At 38.1% G+C, this 26,643-nt stretch overlaps 1 protein-coding gene across 2 annotated transcripts in view; it reads left to right on the top strand.

The window, feature by feature from the left end:
* Positions 1-26,076, top strand: part of Nup62 (nucleoporin 62) — a 293,033-nt gene extending 266,957 nt beyond the window's left edge. For both annotated transcript variants that reach the window (XM_090384721.1, XM_090384722.1), the window contains exon 12: positions 25,936-26,076. In XM_090384721.1, the coding sequence (XP_090240847.1) occupies positions 25,936-26,027 (92 nt within the window). In that variant the 3' untranslated portion in view covers positions 26,028-26,076. The remainder of the gene's footprint in view (positions 1-25,935) is intronic.
* Positions 26,077-26,643: the final 567 nt, after the last annotated feature.

The following is a 26,643-nucleotide window of genomic DNA, read 5'->3' as shown; positions in this document are numbered from 1 at the left end:
GTTTCTTTTCTTGTGTGCTTATTGTTTTGTTTACTTGAAGTGGTTCTGTGCTTTAGAGGTCAAAAGTAAGAACCAAGAAAGGAAATCCATCCTTAGTCTTTATATATTTATCACTAACCAACTCTACTAATTTAAACAACTGCTTGGTCACTTGTGGCACTGCACTCCTTCCTCCATGTGATGGGGCTGGTAACCTGGAGGATAAACCAACCCTCAGGGCTAAAAGGAGCAGAGATGGAAACAAATGATTTTCCATGTTTAGAGCCAAAAAGCTCTCAACCAAATGACAATCACAACACTGACCATGTCCCCTCCTCTCTCGCTCTCTCGAAGAGAATGAAGAAAGACACTGGCAGGCAGGAATTACCAGCATTCCTGATAATACATTCTCTGTCAACATAACCTGTGAGCAAGCTCTTCCCCTTTATCATTGAGATGCCTCCAATCTGGAGATTCATTAATAGAGACCACAAATCCTCAACACCGAACTATTATTAGGTCCGACATCCTTGAGTGGAATCCCAGTTCAAATCACACCACATACCACCCTCAATTCTCCAAAGGGAGTGATCACTGAATGGGATTTTTTGAATGTTCCTGAAGATGAAATAGTCCAGGAACTTAAAGATCAAAAAGTCACTCAGGCAAAAAAGGATCATGATCCGAAAAGATGGCAGTTTAGTCTCTACCTGGAGTATAATTTTAACTTTCAGTTCTCCAAACCTACCAGCTTCGGTCAAGGCAGGATATTTAAACTGTTGCATTCAGCCATATATCCCAAACCCCCTAAGATGTTTTAAATGCCAGAAATTTGGCCATTCCCAGACAGCATGCTGTGGAGATGCAACATGAGCAAAATGTGGACGTAAAACTCATACACAAACAAAACGTAAAGCACCAACTCCACATTGTCCTAATTGCAAGGGCAACCATCTGGCATAATCCAAAGACTGTGACCTCTGGAAGTTGGGGGGAAAAATATAAAATTGAAAATAAAGTTTCCTACCAAGAGGCAAGAAAACATGTAAAATTGAGTGTACCAAAATGCATTTATGCTTCTGCCACTAACAGTCACCAATCAGTAGCATGTCAGACAGAAGTGTCCATCCATTTTTACTGACCCATTGATCTCAGACTGGTCTCCCAACCGAAATCAGTAAAATGTCTTCAGTCAGGAGACATCCTTGTAGAGACCAGAAGCGACAGACATTCAGAACAAATCCTCCAAGCCACATCTATCGGGGGAATTCTTATCACAGTTAGCCCCCATAAGACACTTAATTCATCCCGTCAGATCACATTGCCCAGTGGGATCTGACAGGATGAATTAAGTGTCTTAGGGGTTGTTTAAGATCTATCACTGCGTTGTATTCTTTGTACATGTGACACAGAACTCTGTGAAGGCCAGAGATTTTAAAGGTGTATGGTGATTGGAATATTGTGTAGTGTTGTGTACCATTGTATCTCTGACCATTTAGCTGTTGGGCCCCTAGTGGGACCCAGCATTGTCCACATTTTGCCCTGAAAGGCAAGTCACGGCTAGCAGTAGATTTTTCCCCTCAACGTGGACACCTGTACGTGGTGAAGGGACCTCCCAGTGATGCTGCTGGTCCTCCAGATTAGCATAATTGAGATCCAACGCCCACAGCCTAGGTTCCAGGCTAACATCAATGGAATCCGGCGTGTTTGCCATGCACTGCGACCCATGGAAATTCGGAAACGGGGATCCTGGTGGTTGGGGGGGCCCAACTTCAATACACCACTTTGGCCCCTGCTTCGACAAGATGGGTGATCCTGGAACACCCGGCTAGGATCAATTGGCTAGTAGGCTTGCCTGCGAGAGTCAACCGTGTCAATGCCATGCCCCTACCCTCATGGTTCAAAGGACAGGATTCAGGCTGGCGTCCCACTCCCGAGCGCATTTATTGCATTCCAGGTAGTGAGTGTCCCTTTGGGCTTCATGGTGGGTGGGAAGCCCATGCACTGAACCACTACAAAACTATATGAATCCTAATAAAATTCTCTCTTCTGTGGCTACAACGTGGCCCCTATCCGAAAATTTAGATCTTGATCCTGCTGATGACATTTCAGCAAAAAGACAAAAAACTGAAACCATATCATGTCCAACACCCCATTTCCTGATTATGCACTCTACAAGTGAGAAACCTTTAGGGAAAATGTCACCCTTCTTTATCCAGCAGGGTTGGCAGGCGATCCGAAATTAGTAAAATGACTTTGGTCGAGACACATCCTTGTAGAGACCAGAAGCAACAGACACTCAGAACAGCTCCTCTGAGCCACATCTATCAGGGGAATGCCTATCACAATTAGCCCCCATAAGACACTTAATTAATCCCATCAGATCCCATTGCCAATGGGATCTGTGGCTGTGATGGAAGAGGAAATCTATTCTGAATTGCAACCCTAAGGAGTGACAACCTTGAAACGAATATTCATGTTGCGTGGGACGAGACCTATGAGAAACATCGTCCTAACATTCAATTTGCCTACATCTCCTAATGAGATCAAAGCTGGATATATTAACTGTCCAGTGCGTCTGTACGTACCAAATCCCTTACGGTGCTTTAAGTGCCAAAAATACGGACACTCGCAGATGGCTTGTCATGATGCCCCTGCATGTGCTTGATGTAGTGCAAAGGCCCGCAAAACAACATTATGTTCTGCTGAAAAACCATCATACATTAACTGCCAAGGAGAGCACCCTGCGTACTGACGAGTATGCCAGAGGTGGAAACAAGAAAAAGAAATTCAATGACTTAAGGCAGAGCTGAACATATCAGGTGGCAAGAAAAATGGTGAAACCTATAAATGTTAACAAACCCACCTATACACAGAAGGTGGCAGGGAGATGTTCCATAGGAACCCAAACAGAAATTACTATACCACCAAAAGAGTCATTCACTCCTATTGTTCACTACCTGCTAAACTCACAAACACCCACAAAGAAAGATCAATTAGCTTCCGCTCCCATATCAGTACCTCTTAATGCTCCACCAGTAAAAAAAAAAAAAAAGGAGAGAATAAGCCTGAAGGGAAAAAGAATAAGAAACCTCTGGTATCTCCCAGTACCTAAGAAAACATGGATGTCAAGGAGGAGGAGGTACAACGTGATTCAGTCTTGGTACTCTTTGCGCAGGAAGAAATGGACACGGGACAATATCCGTACTTCCCCAAAAAAGAGAAATCCAAGACTGACAAAAGTAAGCCCTCAGCACCTCGGAAGCCACCTGATTCACCCACCAAGCCAAAATAATGGCTAAATTCCTACAATGGAACTATCGTGGATTCCGACAAAACAATGATGACAATCAAGGCCCTCCTGCCAAAGCATGAACCAATTTGCTTTTGCTTGCAAGGGAGACCTATTTGAAGACAAACAAAAACCCTTTCATAATCCTACCATCATTCGAAGGGACAGAACTGGGAATGGACCTGCTCATGGGGGTGTTGCTATTCTTCTGGGCAACCAAACCCCATTTCAACATATTCTGCTTTCCACCAACATAAAGCGGTAGCAGTTTGCCTTACAGTAGGGTTTTTTACTAACAGTCTGTTCGATTTATTTGCCATCTCTCAGAAAGACTTTGATGATCTCACTGTGCATCCTATCTTACTATTGGGTGATTTTAATGGACACAACACCCTGTGGGGTAGTGCTGACGTTAATGAAAGGGGACTTGTCGTAGAGCATATGCTCAGCGACAATGACCTTTCCCTTCTAAATGTGGGAACTAATCTTTTTCCACATGCCTACCCATATGTTCTCTGCCATTGATCTTACTATATGCTCCCCCTTTCTTCACTCACTTGGGGAGTAGAGGAGAACCTCTACAGAAGCTATCACGTCCCTGTGGTAAGCAGCCTAATTAACGGAAGGCATGTCTACCTTTTAGGTTAGCATTAGTAGAGGCATTTGATGCAAGAAAGCAAGCTTATGCAGCATCAGCCAAAAAAAAAAAAAAAACCCACTTCAACTTCACCCCTCTGTTTGTTCAAAATACCTGTCCAGCTGAGCCTTAAACTTATTTAGGCTATCAACCTCCACCACAAGGGATGGAAGTCTGTTCCACCAACCAACCACCCGCTGGCTAAAGGCAAATTTCCGCACGTCTATCCTACACCTGTCTTTCCTCAATTTGAATTTATGCCCTCTCAGCTGATTTTTCTGAGCTAGAGGAAGAATCCCATCAGCATTGAGCATGCTTAAACCATTCAAGTCTTTATACACCTCTATCAGATCACCTCGCTGGTGCCTAGTCTCCAGACACTGTAATTTGCAAAACTTAAGCCTTTCTTCGTAAGAGCACCCCTTTGTTCCATTGACTAATCTTGTTGCCCTTCTCTGTACTCGTTCCAGCAGCTCTACATTCTTCTTGAAATGAGGCCTCCAGACCTGTATACAGTACTTTAGGTGTGGCCTGACCATTGCCTTATACAATGGAATAATCACCTCCTTATCCCTGCTGGAAAAATTCCTATATATCATTGACAATACTCCATGAGCTACTCTTGCAGCCCATCTGCACTGCTCAGAGAACTTCATATCTGCCTGCACAACCACCCCCAAGTCCCTTTCATTCTCTACCACTGTCAGTGTAGTACCACAGAGTTGATACGTTGCTCTGGGGTTGCTGTTTCCCATGTGTAGTACTTTACATTTGTCAATGTTAAACTTCATTTGCCACCTCTCAGCCCATCTGCTCAACCTTTCCAGATCCTGTTGCAGCAGCATAGTGTCAGTAGTGTCCTTGACAACCCTGCCAACCTTTGTATCGTGTGCAAACTTGGACATTAAGCTTGATATACCATCATCAATATCATTTATAAATACAGAAAACAATAATGGACCCAACACTGAGCCCTGAGGGACTCCACTAATAACATTAGTCCACGATGAGCAGTGTCCATTGATTACCACTCTCTGTCTTCTCCCCCTCAACCACCCCTTTATCCATAGCAGCAATTTGCCTCGAATGCCACACTGCTCCAATTTGTGTAGCAGTCTTCCATGTGCAACAGTATCAAAAGCCTTTCTAAGATCCAAGTATATAATATCAAAGTTATTCCTTGCTTTGTAGCTATAACGCGTTCTTCATTGGTGTCTGTTTTTTAAAATTTTTAAGCCCTTTTCAATTGAGCTGAGACCTTCTGTCAAGCTTGCAATTGTCATGTGCTTCTCTGGTGGAACTGGGTCTGAAGTGTCGGATAATTCAGTGACGTTTTGCTCACGCATCTCTATGAGCTCATTCATTGTCAGCTCCTCACTATGTGAATCCAACAGTTCGTTGACATCATCACCATTGACTTCCAAATCTAATTGCCTGGCAAGATTAACAACTTCTTCTATCATATGAGCGACATGATCAGTTTCCGGCGTTGTTTTTGTCTCGTTTTTGGAAAAAAAATGGACAAAGTTTCTTCCAGACACCATTCGATGTTTTTTTGTGAATTTCATCCCAAGATTCTTCAATGATTCTTACGGCATCTAAAACATTGAATTGTTTCCAAAAGTCTTTAACAGATATCTCACAATTTTGTCTTAAAAGCTTCATTCAGACGTGGAAATGAACGCCTCGTGTAGTAGGCCTTGAATATTTTGATGACTCTCTTGTCCATCAGTTGAAGCAAGCTGGTTGTGTTTGGAGGCAAAAACACAACTTACACACATCGGTCAAAATTAATTAGGGTGGCAGGAGGGTGACCGGGTGCATTGTTAATAAGAAGGATCAATTTAAATGGAATCTGTTTAGACTTGCAATAACGTTCGACTTCGGGTATGAAGTGGTGACCAAACCAGTCCTCAAAAATGGAAGCTGTCACCCAAGCTTTATGATTTGACTTCCAAATCACTGCTAAGCTAATTTTAGATATATTTTTTAAAACTCTTGTGTTTTCGGAGCGATAAATTAAGAGAGGTTTTAACTTGCAGTCACCAGCTGCATTCCTACGACCATCATTGTCAATCAGTATTTGGAAACCTTAAAGCCTGGAAAGTTTTTTTATTCGTGAAAACGATGTAATTTCCGACAAAAGTTGAGCACGAATTCGAACGCACACATATAAATATGACAGTTGGAGTGCAAATTCTTGTATATGTGTGCAGCTCATGCGGCAGCAAAGTTGAATTTTGTTCATCTTTCGCTCTCACTCTCCGCCATCGCACCGTATATCGATAGCATATGAAAAACGACCTTGAAGATAGTGGGCGGCAGTGTTGCCAAACGAAAAAATCAAGAACCGCTTAACTCTTAGTTTGCATAAGTCGGGGTATTACTGTACATTCGAACTTCCCTATAACGAATTTGATAAATCCAGCGAAAAAATTCGTTATAGAGAAATTTAATTATACAGAGAACATCTTTTTTTATTAGAAATTGTTATCTAATTATAAAATGAAAACGAATCTGCATTTATTTTTAATGTATTTTATTTCAAAAACATACTTATTTAAATTACGTTTACACAATTTTTGCCGGTAAGTATCACAAATTTAAAAATATCTGTAATTTTCATTTGTTCAGAGCATTAAAAACATTATCAGGATCGTTTTCTCAAAACTGTAGACCCATACGAACCATTTTAAGTGTTAATCATTTCTTCGCGAGTTGGCTTTTCTACAGGTTGTTCTGATGCGTCTTCAGTATCATCGTTAATTTCTACGTGATCATGGTCACGCCTAACACTGTTCAGCAGTATTTCATCTTCATTGGGATGTTCTGCTGTAGTCAGATCTTGATCTACATAAACATAACTATCCAGTGTTATTTCATTTTCGATGTTTCCAGACGATTCTAATAATGTCCAAAAGTTTTTCACTTGTGAAAGGGCCAGTTCATCTTGTTCGTCCAGTCGTTGTTCGACTTCTGTATTCAATGCAAATCCCGCTTTTGAGAAACAATTTTGAATAGTGTATTCAGTGACATCATTTGTCCAAACTTTTGTCGGTTCAGAGATGCAACTCTAAGGTTAATTATAATTACCAAGTTTTTATTTTCTGATAATACATGGACAGTCTTCATTATTATTCTCTTTCGATAATGAAATTTAAAATTTTTAATAATGCCTTGGTCCATTGGCTAGAGTTTTGACGTTACGTTTGGTGGTAAAAACAACAACTTCGCACTTTTAATTTGGCAGGAATACTGGCAGGATGTGCTGGACAGTTCTCAGTTACCAACACGATTTTCCTTTTTTCTTTTGTTATATGCCTGTCTAGTTTTAACATCCATTCTTCAAAAATATCACTGGTCATCCATGCTTTTTTATTAAAAGTGTAGTCAACTTCCAAAGATTTTGTGCCTCTAAAACATCTTGGGTTTTTTGATATTCCGAGGACAAAAATTCTTAATTTTTCACTTCCTGTCATATTTGCTCCAACTAGCACAGTGATTCTTTCTTTGCTTTATTTTCCGCCAAAACATTTATCATCCTTAAAAGCAAGTGTTCTATTCGGTAAACATTTAAAGAATAAATCCATTTAGTCAGCATTAAAAACTTCCTTACGCTCATATCCTTCCAAAATCTTCTTCACTTACATTAACACTTTCTCCACAAATAACCTTTTCCCCAATTCTGTGGCACTTCTTAAATTTATCTAGCCACCCAGTGCTCGCATTAAATTCTGTATGTCCAAAGGACTGTGCAAATTTCAGAGCTTGTTGCTTAATTATTAGGCCCGATATTGGTATATTCTTTTCACGTATCATTTTCACCCATTTTAGAACAGCTTTATCAACATCTTTGTATATACACAACTTAATTCGCTTCTTGTCTGCTCCTCCTTCAATTGCATTTAAAATTGATTCTCGATTTTTTAAAATCGTAGATAAACTGCTTGCAGGTATGCCACATTTCTCCACATCTTTTTTCTTAAAATCCTGGTCAATATCATAACAATCTTTGCTTTATCATTAATACTTAAACACTTTCTCTTCGACATTGTTTCCGCAAGTGTAAAAATTATTCTACTGCAGCTCTTGCCGATACATACACCGCAAACTTCGCTGCGCTGGCCATATAGTGAATTGTTAGTACCGCCTACTCAGTGACATTCGCTTACCAATTCAACAGTATCACATGACCTTTCCTATCAATCACTTTGAAGAAATATACAACTTTGTGAATTTCATTTATTTTGCTTTCATTCATATATACACGAAAGAAAATTTATGATTAATGTATGCTGTATGTTACTTTTCAGAAAAAAAAAAAAAAATACAAGAGCATATAACCTATGTGATTGATGACGAATGAAATTTAAAAAAAAAAATTCATGAAAACCATCTATTGGGAGTCCATTTAGATGAGAATGGACATATCATATAATGACTGACAGGAAGGTCGCGTGGTACAGTTGATGTGAGAAGCAAATGTCACTCAGTAGGCGTTACTAAAAATGACTATGGTAGCATTCTGTGTATTGCCGCCGCAGCATGCTAAAGGTTTACAGCAGCGAATTTCGTTTTCCCCTGAGCCAACGTCAATTTACAAATCTACCCTATTTATTGTAAAGTTTATGACCACTTTTAAGAAAACCTATTTGGTTTAATAACTAAAAAAATGAAACAAAGACCCTCCTACGGGAGTCAATGACCCACTAAGTGTTCACTAAAAGGATGATTATTTAATTCCAGATGCCAATGTGCAATTTCTGAAGGAAGGAGGCAGTATATTTGAGCAGCTGTTTAGCAGTAAATGCTTGAAAATCTTCAAAAATGCTTTTACTAATTTTTCATAAAAATTCGTTATAGAGAGACTAACACTTCGCTATATGGGGTTAATTTTACATGTAATTTTGTTTCAAGGTGCAATGTTTTGCGAAAAAATTCGTAATATAGAGAAATTTGTTAAATAGAAGTTCGTAATAGAGAAGTTCCACTGTATTTATTTCTATACATCGTGACATAGTAACCTAATTTTTTAGGTCGCTGAAATATAAATCTTCACTTTTATATGACCTGGTTCTGATGCATTATAGCCTTAGTCATGAATGATGTGCCAATAAAACCCAAACCAAACCCAGTAGATTTTTAATAGTGCTCTGGCAGGCCCTGCCACCTAGTTTCTTAAGATTTCAGTGGCTAGGGCCTATATAAAAAAAAAAAAAAATTAAGCACTGGAAATTAAGTTAAGATCAAATTGGAGTTTAAAGTTAGGGTAGAGTTAAATTTAGCCACTAAGTTAAGTTTAATTTAGATTAAGAGCAAGCACGATGGTTGGGTAAGTTAGAATTGGGAAAAAGACAAGGCTGGGGGGGTGACAGAAGTATGGGAATGATAGGGAAGGTGACCCCAGAAATATCAGTGGGGATAAGCCCCACCAGAAGAAAGGGGGAATATAGGAACCAGTCTCCCTCCCCTCCCCACCAGGAAAAGGGGAATTAGAGTACCACACAAGGGAGTGCAATACAGATAGCCAAATGTGATAGAGTGTAGAATGAATAAAAAGTAGAAGTGTGATTGGGTGAGAACGAAAATTAAACAAATGTATTATGTCTCCCAGGATAGTGTAGGAAAATGAACTTGCAAAGTAGCGTGATACAGATGCTAAACTTTGTAAGGCGAAAACTGCAGTTATAGTAGAAAAATAGTATCATTATATTGCTTTCAAAACCTAATTGCAAACAAGAAGGAAAAATATGTAGAGTATTAGGAAAGATGAGTAAGGGTGACAAATACTATGATTTTTAGTGTTTTTTTTTGTGTTTTTTCACCAACCATGGAATAAAACGAAAGACTTTTTCACCCAAATTTTTAAAAATTTTTAATATTTACAATAAATTATTTACAAACCAAATATTACTGATAGTAATTTTAAAATAAAACAACTGTGATATACAGGATAATAATCAAATGCCGAATTTAAAATGCAATAAAATATACTGGTTAAAAGCGCTAAAATACTAACTGAAGCTTTCAAAGGCTTCTGCCTTCTTTCTCAACAGTGTAATTTCTGTTCTGCGGTGCATCATTAAATACCAGCAGGTTCACGGTGCATCCCACGTGAACGTGTACTGTTCCCGTCAGAACCGGAAGTGGCTCGGGAGCGTTTCAGGCAAAAACGTTCATCCCCTCCAAGGATTACCGCCTCAAAGAGGGGATGAATACGTGTGCCCCTATCTCTATTTATATTTTTCTCAGTAGAACTAATTCTCAAGCTCTCGAGCCACTTGTGGTCCCAAAATCTATGCGCCCGATCAGTGATGACCGCTTCATCTGGGGAGATTTGATGTTGCTTCTCCCAGAAATGTTCAGCTACGGCGGATTTGCCATAGTTTGCATTTCTTATCGCATTTGTGTGCTTCCCCAGACGATCTTTGAGACGCCGTTTTGTTTCTCCCACATAACACTCCCCACATTCCGGGCATTTAATACTTTATACGACCCCACTTATATTTTCATTTAAGACAGGGTCCTTCACCTGTGACACGATTGTGTGCAGCTTCCTGCCTGGGAGCTGCACACAACGTGTCTGGTAATTCCTTAATACGCGAGTAAATGCTCGGATAAACCCGGATAGTAGGGAATGTATGCGGTGGCTATTGGCGTGAAGGACTCACTTCTACTCTGCCCTCCACTAATGTATTTCTCTATGATCCTCCGGGGGTAGCCACACTTCAAAAGATCCGCCGTAACACGTTCATACTCCAAGTTTCTATCCTCTGAGGTACTGCAATGGGATTTTGCCCTATCCACTAATGCTCTTACTACACTGTTCCTGTGATAATTAGTCTGTGCTGAGTTGTAGTGTGAATATTGGCCCCTGCACATAGATTTTCTAAATACTTTTGTTTTCAAATGCTGGCCTTCTCTACAAATCAGCACATCCAGGAACGGCAAAACCCCTCCTTCCTCTACCTCAGAGGTGAATTGTATGAACGGGGAGAAGCTATTAAGAAAATTCAACGTATCATCCTCGCTCCCTTCCCGAATAACTGAAAACGTATCATCAACATACCTTTTCCACGGACGCATAGGGAGAACTGTAGTGTTAAATAGTCTGGACTCGAGCTCCTCCATCGCTAAATTAGCTATGATGGCACTGATGGGAGAGCCCATAGCTGCACCGTTAACCTGCTTGTACATGGTGTTATTAAACACCATGGTAGTACTCGAAAGACATAACTCTATTCCTTTACATATGTCCTCTAAGTTTAGTTGCGTCCTATTATTCAAGGTGGTGTCTCTTTCTAAAGCCATGTACGCACAATGTATCCCATGGTCAATTGGGATGCAGGTAAACAACGATGTTACATCAAAGGATATCATAACCTCGTTTTCTTCTATACGTTGTCCTCTTATGAATTGTACAAATTCTTTACTGTCTCTGATACTATGTTCAGAGAGTCCAACTAATGGTGACAGTAGTTTGGCTAGGAAACCAGATAATGCATACGTGGGGCTGCCAATAAACGAGACTATCGGTCTGAGTGGCACGCCCACTTTATGTATTTTTGGCAAACCGTAAAATCTCGGTATCTGGCTTCCTGTGGCATGTAATGCCCAATACCGTTCCTTTGAAATCTTATTGGATTTCATCCAACATTGCACCATCTTATTAACTTGTCGTTCCAGATTCGACAGGGGATTCTTATGAATAATCATATAGGTTGTGCGATCATTTAACAAATCTAATGCTTTGCTTACATATGCTTCTTTATCCAAAACCACCGTTTGCTCTACCTTTATCAGCTGGTAGGACCACAACATTATCGTCCTGCTTAAGACTTTCTAGTGCTAATCTTTGCTTTATATTAAGATTCGAGGGAACTTTCTTGGCTTGACTTAAAATAGCTGCTGTTTTCACACGGATTTCATTGGCCATGCACACAGGTAACTTACTAGCCGCTCTCTCAATGCCCATAGCTATTTCTGCTATGGGCACTTTGGGCGGAATCGTAGCAAACTTAGGTCCTAGATTTAACACTTCTATTTGATCATCAGTCAACTGTTTACTACTGATATTAACAATAAAGTTACTATTGGTACTATTATCACTATTACTCCTGGACATGGTTTGTTCTTTAAGCCTATCGAACTTATTCATTTGTCTTTGTCTGTAACTGTCAGAAATCCGTTTTGCTTTGTTCGATACCACACTAATGACTAATGTTAAATGTACAGAGGTCAATCTCTCACTTATCTTGTTTAAGCTCCTATTCTTATCTCTCCTAATGTGGTACAAATTCTTATGTAACTTATCAATCCAAATGCTTAGGATCTTTCTTTGGTACCACTTCGAAACATTAACCTCTCATTACAAGATTAACCTCTGTATTAACCACTAAAAATCATAGTATGAGTATACCCAACCCCAGAGGCCTATTTAAAGAAGAGTGACAAAGGTTGTGTTCGGGCAGTTCAGGGTTTCAATTCTCATCCCTATAGTAGGACCCTAAACAGGTCCTACTATAGGGATACTGCTGTCAAAGATGTACAGGTAACCCACATATAACACAGTTAACATAGTTTTGCTCTAATGCATGCGGGAAATCTTGCATAGCACAGTATTTTTGTACTGGGGAAACCCTGCTGTTATGTTGGATGTAATTTTTCAACGTTTCCATTCTTTTTTTGTAACTCCCCGATGTTGACTCGCTAATCGTTATTGCCTTCATGATATTTTATGGATGTCACTACCATAAAACAATAAAAACAATTTTGCAGTTTCAAGTTTAGTGGTCTTTTCTGTTAGTGTAATCAATTATAAATGGGAAGTAAACTGTATCTTCTTGCATTTGCTATAATACCGATAGCTGAAATTCTGTAGGTTTTCACGTTATTATGTGAAGTGTGTTCCCCCTTCCATGAAATATTCAATCATAAAAAACATAAATAAATTTTCAGAAACTCTCTCACGTGCGTATTGTGTTTGTTGCTTACTTGTGCATGCTGTGTTCTTTGTTATTAATTGCTTATCATTTTTACTGTGAAATTTTATAACAAAAAAAAAAGTCAGTGAACAGAAATATCAATTAGTTAGTATGTACGTATTACAGTATGTATTAATTAAGCTATGTACGTAAGTGTAAATTTATTTTTATTTTGATAACTGGAAAATATTCTTCCGATTTTCATGTATCATTTAACTTTAATTGGTAAGGTAATAAAGATAAATTTATGCTTTATATCTAAGTGGGGGGTCCACTGTATTTTGTTGGGAGATCCCTGGGTTAGGTTCTGCTATTGAACTTGTGCTTGTTTGAGACCATAAAAAATTGTGACTTCAAAGCATCCAGAAGCTACACAAAATCAAGATGCTGTGAAGAGATTGTGCTTAGCAACAATGAAGAGGAAGAAAATTAAATGACTGTACATTATCTGACATATAAGTATCACCGGGGTTCGAGCCCGTCACCACCAAATACGGAGGATGCGGAAAGGTCAGGGAATGACCACCGCATATCCCGGAGCAATATGGCCTTAGTTGCTACTGCTCCTAAAAACCAAATAACAAACAACCTTGAAAATTACATTTAGAATAGTTCCATTGAGCAGATAAAATTTTCATATAATAAACTGCTTAGTAGAGACTTAACTGTCTACGCACTCTTCGCACTTTTGGTCTTCAAGCAATTTAGAAAATTAGTGCTTCTGCTAAGCAAGAATTAAGAGAGCTAAAGGGATTACCATTCTACAACTTAGGGGGCACCTGGTAAAACCTATTTGGCCACCTGTCCCACATATGGAGAAGTTGTGCTGGTCAACAATGAGCAGATCAAGGGGTATTCCCAGTGGACTCTGGCCCACCTTCTACTGCAGTGGTGTCCAACCTTTTCCTGTACAGGGGTCATATTCAAAGTTAGATTTCTTTCAGGGGCCGCACTGAGTGATTCAAGAAAAATTAGTGTGCTACATTTTCCATATCCTGTTACATGTAAAAGAAAGTTTGTTTTCATGTTACCATTTTTTATTTTCAGGCTATATAAAAAAAATTCAAATTCCCAATACTTTTATGTGTAACAGATCTGTGTCACTAATTTATTTTTAAGATTTTATTAAAATTATAAAAATGACTTTCTTTTGTTTTTCAAAAAATACCTTACATGCCTTTACATGCTCACTTTAGAAAATTTACAACCTGAAAGGATCACTACTTAAGGTGAATAAATAAAAATAATGATACACCTAAAATTTAAAATATTCTAAAATTTTATTAAGTACAATACACAATTACATTTACTAAAGAAAACATTTAATGAGAAAAATTTTTTGATAATTAGCAAAATTTAAAATGCTGTATTCACTTTCTGCGTGTGCCATAGGTTGGACACCACTGTGAATCAATTGTGCCCCGTACGAGAATTTGGAGAGAGTGATTTACTTTTACCCCGACAAATAATCATCTGTTGTTTCGCAGAAGTGCATTATCCACATTGTTCCGTAAATTTTCCTTATCTCTGTTTAAATAGTCACAGTAGCTGAAATCCGAATGACAACATTTTGGACAGTTAAAAAAAAAAGAAAACAAAAGGTTCAGATTTAAGAGGCCTCATTTCAAGAAGGATGTAGAGCTGCTGTAACAAGTACAGAGAAGGGCAACAAGGTTAGTGAATGGAGCAAAGGGTTGCTCTTACGAAGAAAGGCCTAAGTTTTGCAAATTACAGTGTCTGAAGACTAGGCACCGGCGAGCTGATCTGATAGAGGTGTATAAAGCCTTGAATGGTTTGAGCATGCTCAATGCTGATGGGATACTGCCTCTTGCTCAGAATAATCACCTGAGAGGGCATAAATTCAAATTGAGGAAAGACAGATGTAGGATTGATGTCCGGAAATTTGCCTTTAGCCAGTGGGAATAATATCTGGATTGCCAGATGGTGGAACAGACTTCCATCCCTAGTTGTGGAAGTTGATAGCCTAAATAAATTTAAGGCTCAGCTGGACAGGTATTTCGAACGAACAGTGGGGGTGAAGTGGAAGTTTTTTTTTTTTTTTTTTTTGGCTGATGCGGCATAAGCTTGCTTTCTTGCATCATATGCCTCTACTAATGCTAATGCTAATTGTTCAATTAGGCTTCAGTTAAAGGAAAGAGATACAATTCATGGACTTCGAGAATACTTAATCAAAAAGACGGTTTCAGAAAAATTGAAGAGCATTTGATGAAAGTGTATGATACCAATTTCATCAAGTGAATGTAAAGGAGGATTTGCACAAATGGATCTGGTCATCAGCCCAATCAGAGCTTCGTTAATGACAAAACAATTTTTTCGCTACTATTTCTTAAAATTCTAGGCCCACTGGTGACAAAATTCGATCCAGCAAATATGTCAATTCGTGGCTGCTTAAGAAACGTCATTCAGAAACGGACACAAACAGATGAAAAAGCGTCTGCATGGTGTGTTGGATGAGAACTGAATAAAAATTTGGAATATTCTATAAAAACTCATTATGAATTTTTTTTTACAAATTTTTACTTATTACTTATTTTTTTACACATTTTTCACTTATTTTTTTATATACTTGATTAATATTCTTAATTTATTCTTAATAAACTGTGTTAATATATGTAAATTTTTCTTATTCCAAAAACATTACTACTAAATTACAATATCAGGAAATAATTTTTTAGAGTTGTGTACTTTTCATGTCCTTTTAATTTAAAATTTTTCCTGACAGCAATGAAATGAGTACCGGCACCTATTTTTTTTTTTTTTTTTTACAAATAAAGCCCTGGCTAGATCTATGCTGGTGAAACAGACCGTTAAATTTGAATGTTGATATGCGAGCAATATCTTGATTTTTTAGAGCTTCTATTAGAGGCCGATTATTTGTAATGGTTCTGCTGTTTGGTAGGATGCTTAAGATTTGCCATGTTTATGAGAATAACTGTTTTTGCAAGATGTGATGAATCTAAAGCCTATGGGATTTTTGTTGAAATTTGGTATAAAATAAATGTAAGGAAAATTGTAATTTTTAAAATTGATGTTTAATTTTTTGCTGAAAGCAACAAGTTTCTTCGTAATAATGCTACTGTTTTTTGTGACTGGTTTGTAAGTAGTACTGGAGTTGAGCTCAGCTATTATGGTTTGATAGTAAAATGCTTTGCAGATAAATGCAAAGTTATTTGAAGCTTTGTCTATAGTAGTGATGATAAAATGCTTATGTAACTCAGCTAAGTGGATTTTGATGTTGGAGAAGCTGTATTTACTGCGAAGTAGGGCGAGAACTGTGTGAAGGCATAGTTTTGTAGTTACGGAAAAGATTAGTATGTACAGTACTTATCCAGATTTGGAATGCTTCTAAAAACATTACTATTATAAAAAAATAAAAATGTATTTGTAGGATAGTTTTAAGCAAAAGTTGAGTAGGTTGTGATATAATTGTTTTTTGACCTTATTAAAGTTGTAGTGCTTAGTAAAGTTCTAGTCTGAATTTAAAGCCATGTGTCGTGATGCTTCTGAGTTCCCGATTGGGAATAATATCTGGATTGCCAGTAATAATATGCCCAAAATGTGAATTGACATAGAGTTGTAGATTAGATTGCCTATGCAACTATTGGTGTCTGGAGTGTATTTGTCCAGATTGGTGGATAAATGCTTATATTTACAGGCTATTTGTCCTGTAATTGAATCTGGATTTTATGTGTAGAAGTTGGCAGGAAGGAGATTTTTGATGCAACTATTGATGTTGATGCTGTCTATATTGGTAATGTACCTCAAAATAAGGGAATCATATTCTGTGTTTGCCATATTGATGCTAGGTTTTAGCCTGAACTTACAAATGTCTGTTATTAGGTGTAGTAAGTGCTTAGAGGTAAACTCAAAGTTGAGAATAAATTTGTAAAGTGCTTTCAGGATACTAAGTTTAGTGCCAAAGAGTAAGTTATCAATTTTTTGTACATCTGTAAAGTAGCTGTCACACATTCAGACAAAGTCTGTGAGAAAATACCTATATTGTTCTTATGTGAGGATATGATGTTCTTAGATTTAAATTTTGTATGGGGTTTGGATTTTTGAAGACCTTCTTACTGCTTGGAATTTATCATAGAAACACATCTGATATATTGTTGGAGATGATACTGTGGTTAAATTTATTGTTAAACCCATATGGATAAAGTGTTTAAGTATGTAGAATTCTTCCTTTCTCGTTCTAGAAAAAGGGTCAGGTGTGTGCTCTAGGATGGATCAGTGTTCTCCCCAGGACCTACTGAATGGGTGCACCCCCTGGCTAAAATTTAAATGATCCTTGCAGTATTGTATGGTACTCATCTTGATCAATATTAATTCGAACTATGCAATCAAGGTCAATGCAACAGGAGTGGATGTCAATCCAGCTGGAATTGATTGGACACCAAAAGATTAGTAAAATTTGGCTTTCCTGTACATAACCTACCTATGCAGTTATAAGACCTCCCACTATTCGACCATCGCGCTGGTGTCATGTGGCCATTGCGTAGTTCAACGCTGCAAATCCAGATTACCGAAATATTGTCATGCTTTATGTTGAGCTATCAGATGCCATTCGGTTGACAGCGTCAATATGTTGGTTGAATTCTACGATTCACTGTTGACTCAGATTCACTTTTGTGTTATTCAAATCTTTTTGACACTTTCTTAGTTGACTCAGCATATCAACTCACTCTGCAGCCATCTCTACGGCAAGCTGAATACTGTAAACCCACTATTCATAGGGGTTACATTCCTGAGAAATGGTACCCATAGTAATAAAAGTGTTCCTTACAAAGTATGAAATATATAAGAAAAACGATAGTAAAGTATGAAATATATAAGAAAAACTAGTCTAAAATTTTGTCTGTGTATGTATTATATGTGCCTACATATAATACATACACAGACAAATATTATAGTGAAATACAAGCATAAGGTATCAAAATGAAAATAAGAAACAATTTAATATTAAATATAACATTTATTAGAAATTTCAAACAAATCTTTCAAAAACATGGCATTCTCTTCCAAAACAACCTAGTTTCATCTGCATTGAACACCTGTTTGGGAACATATCCTCTGTCCGTAATTAATTTTTTTTAATTCAGTCGAGAAACTTTCCGCAGCCATGAAATCCACTGATACAGAGTCGCCTAAAAGTTTCACATTGTGAAGGCCATATAAAACTTTCAAACCAGCCTTTGCTAAAGTGTTGATAAAGGTGCCTTTTCATGAATGAGTGAACTTAACAGAATTTTATTTTGACTTTGGTCTTCTATCCACTAATTTAAAGCCTTTCCATTTTTTTCTAATTTAACATCACGAGTTACAGAGCAAATTTCTGAAGCAATTAGTGCATTTTCAGACACTACGGCAGATTTTTTCTTCCGATTTCTTGATTGATCATACCATTCACTCATTGATTTTATAACGTTTTGCCACTGATGTGACATTTTCACCATTGGAAATTTTGTCTAATAACTCAGTTTTACTCACTAGTGTCATTAATGTCACAACTTCTTTGATATTTTCACAATTCCCTTGTTATTTGTAGCCATATTTTCATAGGGGTTAGAAAAGAACTTGTACATAATAGTCACTTTCTTTTAACCATTAACTGGGATTTAATAGATGTGTCCGAAGAGGAGATGCTTGAAGAACTTAAAGAAAGTGTTATACAGATCAAGAGAATTTCCACCAGGAAAGAAGTTCTGACTCCTACACGCAATCTCATTTTGACCTTTAATACACCACATCGCCCAGCATCCATTAAGGCTGGATATCTGGTCTGTAATTAGCATTAGCATTAGTAGAGGCATATGATGCAAGAAAGCAAGCTTATGCCGCATCAGCCAAAAAAAAAACAAAAAAAAACCCCTTCCACTTCACCCCTCCGTTTGTTCGAAATACCTGTCCAGCTGAGCCTTAAATTTATTTGGGCTATCAACTTCCACAACAAGGGATGGAAGTCTGTTCCACCAACCAACTACCCGCTGGCTAAAGGTAAATCTCCGAACATCTATCCAACATCTGTCTTTCCTCAATTTGAATTTATGCCCTCTCAGGTGATTATTCTGAGCAAGAGGCAGTATCCCATCAGCATTGAGCATGCTCAAACCATTCAAGGCTTTGTACACCTCTATCAGATCACCTCGCCGGTGCCTAGTCTCCAGACACTGTAATTTGCAAAACTTAAGCCTTTCTTCGTAAGAGCAACCCTTTGTTCCGTTCACTAACCTTCAGACCTTATATTCCAAACCCGCTACGGTGTTTCCGATATCAGAAGTACGGACATTCCCAGACAGCTTGCCGGGGAACTCCTGCTTGTGCAAAGTGTGGGTCAGTTGAACACATTGCGAAGCCTGTACTGCACCCCAACCGATATGCCCAAACTGCAAAAAAGATCATCCCGCTTACGCTAGAACATGCGACCGCTGGAAAACTGAGAAACTTATTCAGATTTATAAAACCAATCATAATGTGTCCTATCAAGAAGCAAAGCGAATCATCTCACCACCAACCCTTGCAAATAGATCTACGTATGCTCAAATCACCAAAAAATTCCAATCAACCACATCGCAAATTGAACTAACAGTACCCCCAAAAGAATCTTTCTCGAACTACGTAAAAACACTGTACAATGCAACTCAAACTCAGGCAGTCAATACGCCAGTTTCTATACCAATTGAAAATCTCCACTCCCTGGACGAAGGATGCAAAGAAAAACAAATAGTAGCTTCTGGTCACCAACAGGAAATGGATACTAAGAAAATACCCACAGATGACCCCATCCTACACATTTTTGTAGAAGAAGACATGGAAACAGAAAGGCCCTACTTTCGAAAGAAAGATAAAAACAAAGGTGAAAAACAGAGAACCTCAGCACCAAGAAAACGCTTGGAAAGTCTAACTAGCGATAAACAATGAACACAATAATTCAGTGGAATTGTCGTGGTTTCCATGCCAATATTTATGACCTTACCTCTAAATACACACCAATATGTCTCTGCCTCCAAGAGACGTATTTCAAACCTCAAGACACACCAAAACTGTCTTATTACAATATCTTTAGAAAAGATAAAACCGATCAAAATACTGCACATGGTGGTGTAGCTGTTATAACAAACCCATATGTTCCTGTGAAACAGGTCTTACTGAACTCCCCTCGAGGCAATAGCGGTCCGTGTAGCTGCTGGCATCCATATTACAATCTGCTCCTTATATATTCCACCAAGCTTTTCCATCCAACAAAATGATCTAAACAACCTCATAGCTCAACTCCCCACACTTTTCCTCATTCTGGGAGACTTAAATGGTCATCACAGTATGGAGTAACAACAATATTGACCAAAGAGGAAAACTAATTGAAAAATGTTTAGATGATAACAACCTTCTCCTTTTAAATGATGGGTCATTTACTTATGTTCACCTTCCTTCCGGAACATATACTGCAATAGACTTGTCAATATGTTCAGCAACTTTGTATCCTACTCTAAAGTGGATGACAAACAATGATCCCCACTGCATAGTGATCATTTTCCCATTACAATTGAATTACTGAATAAGCCCTCTTATCATCTTAATAGAATTCCTCAGTGGCTAATTGATAAAGCAGACTGGGAGATGTATAAAAAATTTGCTAAACTGGACCCTGAAATTATACAAAAATCCCCAACCAGGGAAGCAGTTTAGTATGTCACAAAAACTATATTACATGCAGCAGGACACAAGCTATACCAAAATCCTCCTCAAAATTACCTGAACACCCAAAAATCTGGTGGAGTGACGAATGCCGTGCAGAAAAAAAGAGACCAAAATAAAGCTTGGAATACTTTTAGGCCCTATCCAACCACAGTTAATCTCATTCAGTTTAAACGTGTTAGAGAAAGAGCGAGGTACTAGACGCAGTTATAAAAAGGCCACTTGGATTCGCTTCACTTCAACCATAAATTAAGCAACTCCCACACATAAAATTTAAAAAAACAATCAGGAAAATGAGTGGTAAATATCAAACGGCACCTCAGCCTATCATGGAATGGAGAGGGCAGAACATTGCTGACCCTACCCAAATTGCCAATATACTAGGGGAAACTTTTGCCAAAACATCAGCAACAGAAAGTTACATACCAGCCTTCAGAAGATTCAAAGCAAATTAAGAAAAACGAAAGTTAAACTTTTCTTCAAAAGCAGAAGAACAATATAACTTACCATTCACTATCCACGAACTACATAGAGCCTTGTCAACATCTAGGCGTAGCGCTGTAGGACCAGATAATATCCATTATTCAATGATACAGGAACTAAGTGCTGAATCACTGCGGTCACTTCTTGATCTGTTTGATAGGCTCTACCGGGAAGACACATTCCCTAAACAATGGCACCACGCTACAGTCCTTGCCTTCCTTAAACCAAGAAAAGACCCGACAAACCCTACTAACTATAGACCCATTGCCTTGACCAGTTGCCTTTGCAAAATTCTCAAAAAGATTGTGAACCGTCGACTGATATGGTACCTTGAAAATTACAATCTCTTACATTCTGCACAATTCATTCGACAAAACAAATCAACACTAGATATACTAGTAAGACTAGAGAATTCCATTCAGAATGCATTCCTTAGATCGGAACCATGTAATGGTTTGCTTTGACATCAGCAAAGCCTATGATTCCATGTGGAAGTATGGAATACTCCGTGAATTACATCGCCATGGACTTCGGGGCCATCTCTCGATTTTCATACGCAACTTCCTACACAAGCAAACTTTCCAGGTTCGATTTAAAACTTCGCTGTCCGAACTATTTTTTCAAGAAGGAGTTCCCCAAGGCTCTGTACTCGGTGCTACACTCTTTATAATTGCAATAAACACCATTGCTGAACAACTTCCAAACACTATCGATAAGGCACTGTTCGTAGATGATCTTAGTATTTCTTGCCATGCGAAAAACATGAATACGATCGAGAGACAGTTACAAGGGGCAATAAATAAGATCAGTACATGGGCACAAACCAATGGTTTTCAGCTTTGTTCTCAAAAAATGTTTTGCATCCATTTTTGCCGACAACGTAAATTGTACCCACACCCGGAACTACAACTGAATGGACAACCAATAGCAGTTCAGCCCAGCATACGATTCTTAGGAATCACCTTAGATCATAAACTTACCTTCCTGGAACATATTAAAAGACTAAGAACATCCTGCCAGCAAAAATTAAATATCATCCAAGTTCTCTCAGCAACAAAGTGGGGAGCTGATCGCCTTACCTTATTACGGCTATACAGATCTTTAATAAGACCAAAACTTGACTATGGGGCACCAGTGTATAGCTCAGCAAGGCCTAGTGTCCTTCGCTGGCTTGATCCTCTCCATCATAATGCAATATGCATTGCTCTAGGAGCATATCGCACGTCTCCAATACATAGTCTATACGCCGAAGCTCACGAACCCCCTCTCTCTCTATATCAGAAGGCAACAACTTATATTATGCTATGCATATAAAATTAGATCTATGACTGAACACCCAAATTGGGAATTACTTTTCACCCCCAAACACAGCAGGTTATACCATAACCGCCTTACTGCTAACCGACCGTTAGGTATAAGAATAAGACATCTTCTAGAAGAACTTAATCTGAGTTTTGATAATATCGCAAATACCCCTCCACTACTCCTTGCTCCGTGGAGCATTACTCCACCTTTATGTGATAAATACCTTCATAAATGAGATAAATCTGCACTACATAAAGAAGATTTCATGCAATTGTACCTTGCAGTGGTGGAGCAGTTTCCAAACTTTGTTGTAGTTCATACAGATGGGTCAAAGAATGACGGCCACGTTGGAATTGCCGCAGTTTTTCCGAACATAACATTGGCCTACCAACTGCCACATGAGTTCAGTATATTTTCTACCGAACTAATGGCAATTTAGGTTGCACTGAAGCATATCGAGTCCTCCAATATTGAAAACAGTATAATTTTCTCTGATTCTCTAAGTGCACTTCAAGCCATGGAAAACACCATAAACATCACCCACCCAGTCGTAAAAGAAATAACAAACTCTTTATATACCTTATCTGAGCTTGGAAGAACCATGCACGTCTGTTGGGTCCCAGGACATATGGGAATTCCAGGAAATGAATTAGCAGACAATGCTGCAAAAGCGGCTGATTTACCACCCAATGTACAGTGGAGAGTTCCACATCAAGATTATAGACGAGTAATACAGAAAAAATGCATGTACCAGTGGCAATCAACATGGCAAAATCAACTTGAAAATAAGCTTCGAAGTATCAAGCCAAATCTTGAGCAATGGCCTTCAAGCCTCAGTGCAATTCGACAACAGGAGGTAATACTAGCTCGTCTGCGAATAGGTCACACTAATATTACTCATGGTTATCTTTTAAGAGGGGAGATTTACCCCCATTGTAATCACTGTAAAACAGTGCTTTCAGTAAAACATATCCTTGTGGAATGCACAAAATTTGCAATAGAAAGCCAGAATCTCTTCACCCCAGCCACAACTGAAGCCCCATTAACGCTTATTTCACTTTTGGGCAATAAAACAGATGTCTCAAAGATTTTTACCTTTCTCAAAGCGATCAATGTATACCATCTCCTTTAGCTAGTCAAAAATCAGTTTCCTGACTCTTAATCCATAAAGAAATAGCATAAATACTAACCTATGTATGGCTCACTATGGCCACAGACACCCATGCGCCAAAAAAATCCCTAAACAAACAAACAAACAAACCATTCCCAAAACATGGGATCTATTGAAAGGCAGTTCAGATATCACTGAATAAAATACAACAATGGGCCAACCTTAATGGCTATCGACTCTCACAACAGAAAGCAGTTGCTATCCATTTTTGTAGACAACGCAAACTCCATCTGAATCCTGAACTTCAAATTTCTAATGTCTCCATCTCAGTCACTACTAACATCAGATTTCTAGAATTAATCCTTGACAACAAATTAAATTTCCTAGACCATATTAAAAATGTACGTACTTCCTGTTTAAAAAAAGTTAAATATACTCAGAACTTTATCCGCCATAACATGGGGTGCAGTCGCTACTTTGGTTATACAGGGCATTAATCCGATCCTATCTCGATTATGGTGCTCCTGTCTGATTCTGCCAGAGCAAGTGCTTTGCGCTGGCCTGAACCAGTTCAGCACAGTGCCTTGAGGATTGCGCTTGGGGCTTTCAGAACATCACCAGCACATAGCCTCTACGTTGAAGCTCATGAGCCCCCTCTAACTCTACGTAGGAAAACACTGCTACTGAAGTATGCTATCAAAATACAAAGTTTTGCCTTGCATCCAATTCAATCATACCTATTCAATCCACTATTAGAAAACCTCTACAGAATTAAGCCTAGTATAGTAAAACCAGCTGGTCTTCACCTTCTTGAGCTGATGCAGGTTTGGAATGTTTCCATTCATCCTGTACAAGAGGTAGTAACATGCACTCCACCACCATGGATTTGTACTCCTCTACCCACCCATGACACTTACCTTTGCCAGTGGGGAAAAAATGTTCTTCAAGCATCAAATGTGAAACAACTTCATGCAAGTCACACTCACAGATATTTTGGTTTTTCTCCAATTTATACAAATGGCTCTAAATCTAACTCAAAGTTGGTGCAGCAGCAGTGTTCCTCTAAATACCACTATTTCAGCATCCCTTCCACCTAAATTCAGCATCTTCTCAGCAGAATTATATGCAATTAAACTAGCCTTAGAAAATCTCTGTTCTGACTTCTCATTAAAATTTGTCATTTACACTGACTCCCTCAGCTCAATTATGGCATTATCTAACTCCTCAGATAAAGTTCACCCTTTTCTAAATGAAATTAGAAGATTATTACTGTAGATTGAAGAGCGGCACCAACTGATCACTTTCTGCTGGGTTCCGGCACATTCTGCAATTTCTGGTAATGAACTGGACGATAAAGCTGCAAAAAATCCAACTACCTTAGATTTAACCAATATCCCTGTTCCAGCATAAGACTATCCACAAATCATTCATTGTGCATGCCTAACAAAATGGACAGCACTCTGGCACTCTCAAACAAATAACAAACTTTTTCAATTTAAACAGAATCCTAGAATTTGGTGTTCCAGTGTCCATTCATCAAGACGAGAAGAAGTACTCCTTTCAAGAGCAAGAATAGGCCATACACATTTGACTCACCTTTATTTACTCACAAGGAGATGATCCACCACAGTGTCCACATTGTTCTCTAAATTTGACTGTGAAACACATTCTCATTGAATGCCCATACTATAAGCAAGACAGAAATACAACCCTGCTATCTGATTGAGGTGTATAAGACCTTGAATGTGTTGAGCATGCTGAATTCTGATGGGATTCTTCCACTTGCTCAGATAACGACCCTAAGTGGGCATAAATTCAAATTGAGGAAAGATAGATGTATGGAAATTTGCCTTTAGCCAGCGGGTGGTTAATTGCTGGAACAAACTTCCATCTGTCGTTGTGGAAGTTGATAGGTTAAATAAATTTAAGGAGGAACTGGACAAACATTTAGAGGGAATGGTTGTGTGATTTTTTTTTTTTTTTTTTGGCTGATGCTACCTAAGCTCGTATGCTTCCTTTCTTGCATCGCATGCCTCTATTACTACTATGGTGGAAAATGTTCACGGCACTTTAAAATTCACTTTTTTTTTTTTTTTTTTTTTTTTTGTTTGTTTCATTTTATATTAAATCAGCGACCACGAATAGCGGGGATTTACTGTATTATAATTCCGCAAGATAAAACCCATGCCTTTACCTTTAACTACTGCAACATCTTACTTCACCTTCCAATTGACAATTGCATGATCATTTCCTGACAATAGTTCGTGTACTTTAAGTATTGTATTCTTAGGAGAAACAGTTATTTGTGAATTATCTTTACTGTGTATTTCAATTCATTAGTAGGTGTTTTTAGTTAATTTTATTACAACAATTCTTAGTTAATTTTATTCTATTTAATAAATATAAATTCTTTATTAATTTGTTATAGCTGTGTTGCAGCGTAAGATAGATGAAACTACTAAAATCTTTGAGTCACAACGAAGGGATCAAGAGAAGACCTATAGAATAGGATTTCCTTAACATTGGTCTCGTGTTCTGTATTAATGTCACTTATAGTCAGTATTGATAATTCTTTATTACCAGAATGTATATTTTTCATTTTATGTGTTTAAAATTAATTCTCATATCCATCAGAAATAAAAGTAGAAAGATTAAATTAGTCTTTAATTTTTGGCATAATTTGAAAGCAATATATTTTGTTTAGACTGTACATTATATAAAGCCTTCTCAAAAAGCAAGGCAAATGTTCCTTCTATGAAAATTATAACTAAAGTGAGTGAGCTATTTAACTGTTTTTGGTCACCTGTTGTTGATCAACGTAATCTTTTTTTCATGCATTCAAAGACCATTCTGTTTGCTCAAGAGTATTAACAGTAATTTTTTGCATTGTATCTCTATTAAAAATTGGAGATATCCTTATTAAATAGGACGAAATGACCATCTTAAAGTTATCAGTACCTTATATATGATCTTGCACCACCCTCCACTGCAGTGGAATTGATTGAGAAAACAGTCACATACTCAGCTAGAAAACAAATTATCTGCACAGTTGCAAAGTGCACTGTGCTACGCTACTTAGCATTCAGTCTGTTGCCATTGAAACGTGCAAATTCCTCTGGACACATCTTTCACAAAG

This window comes from Mastigoproctus giganteus, chromosome 11 (genome assembly GCF_048544385.1).
Source record: "Mastigoproctus giganteus isolate SK-2022 chromosome 11, ASM4854438v1, whole genome shotgun sequence".
NCBI lineage: Eukaryota > Metazoa > Arthropoda > Arachnida > Uropygi > Thelyphonidae > Mastigoproctus > Mastigoproctus giganteus.
The sequence above is the reverse complement of the archived record's forward strand: the minus strand, read 5'-3'. Positions and strand labels throughout refer to the sequence as shown.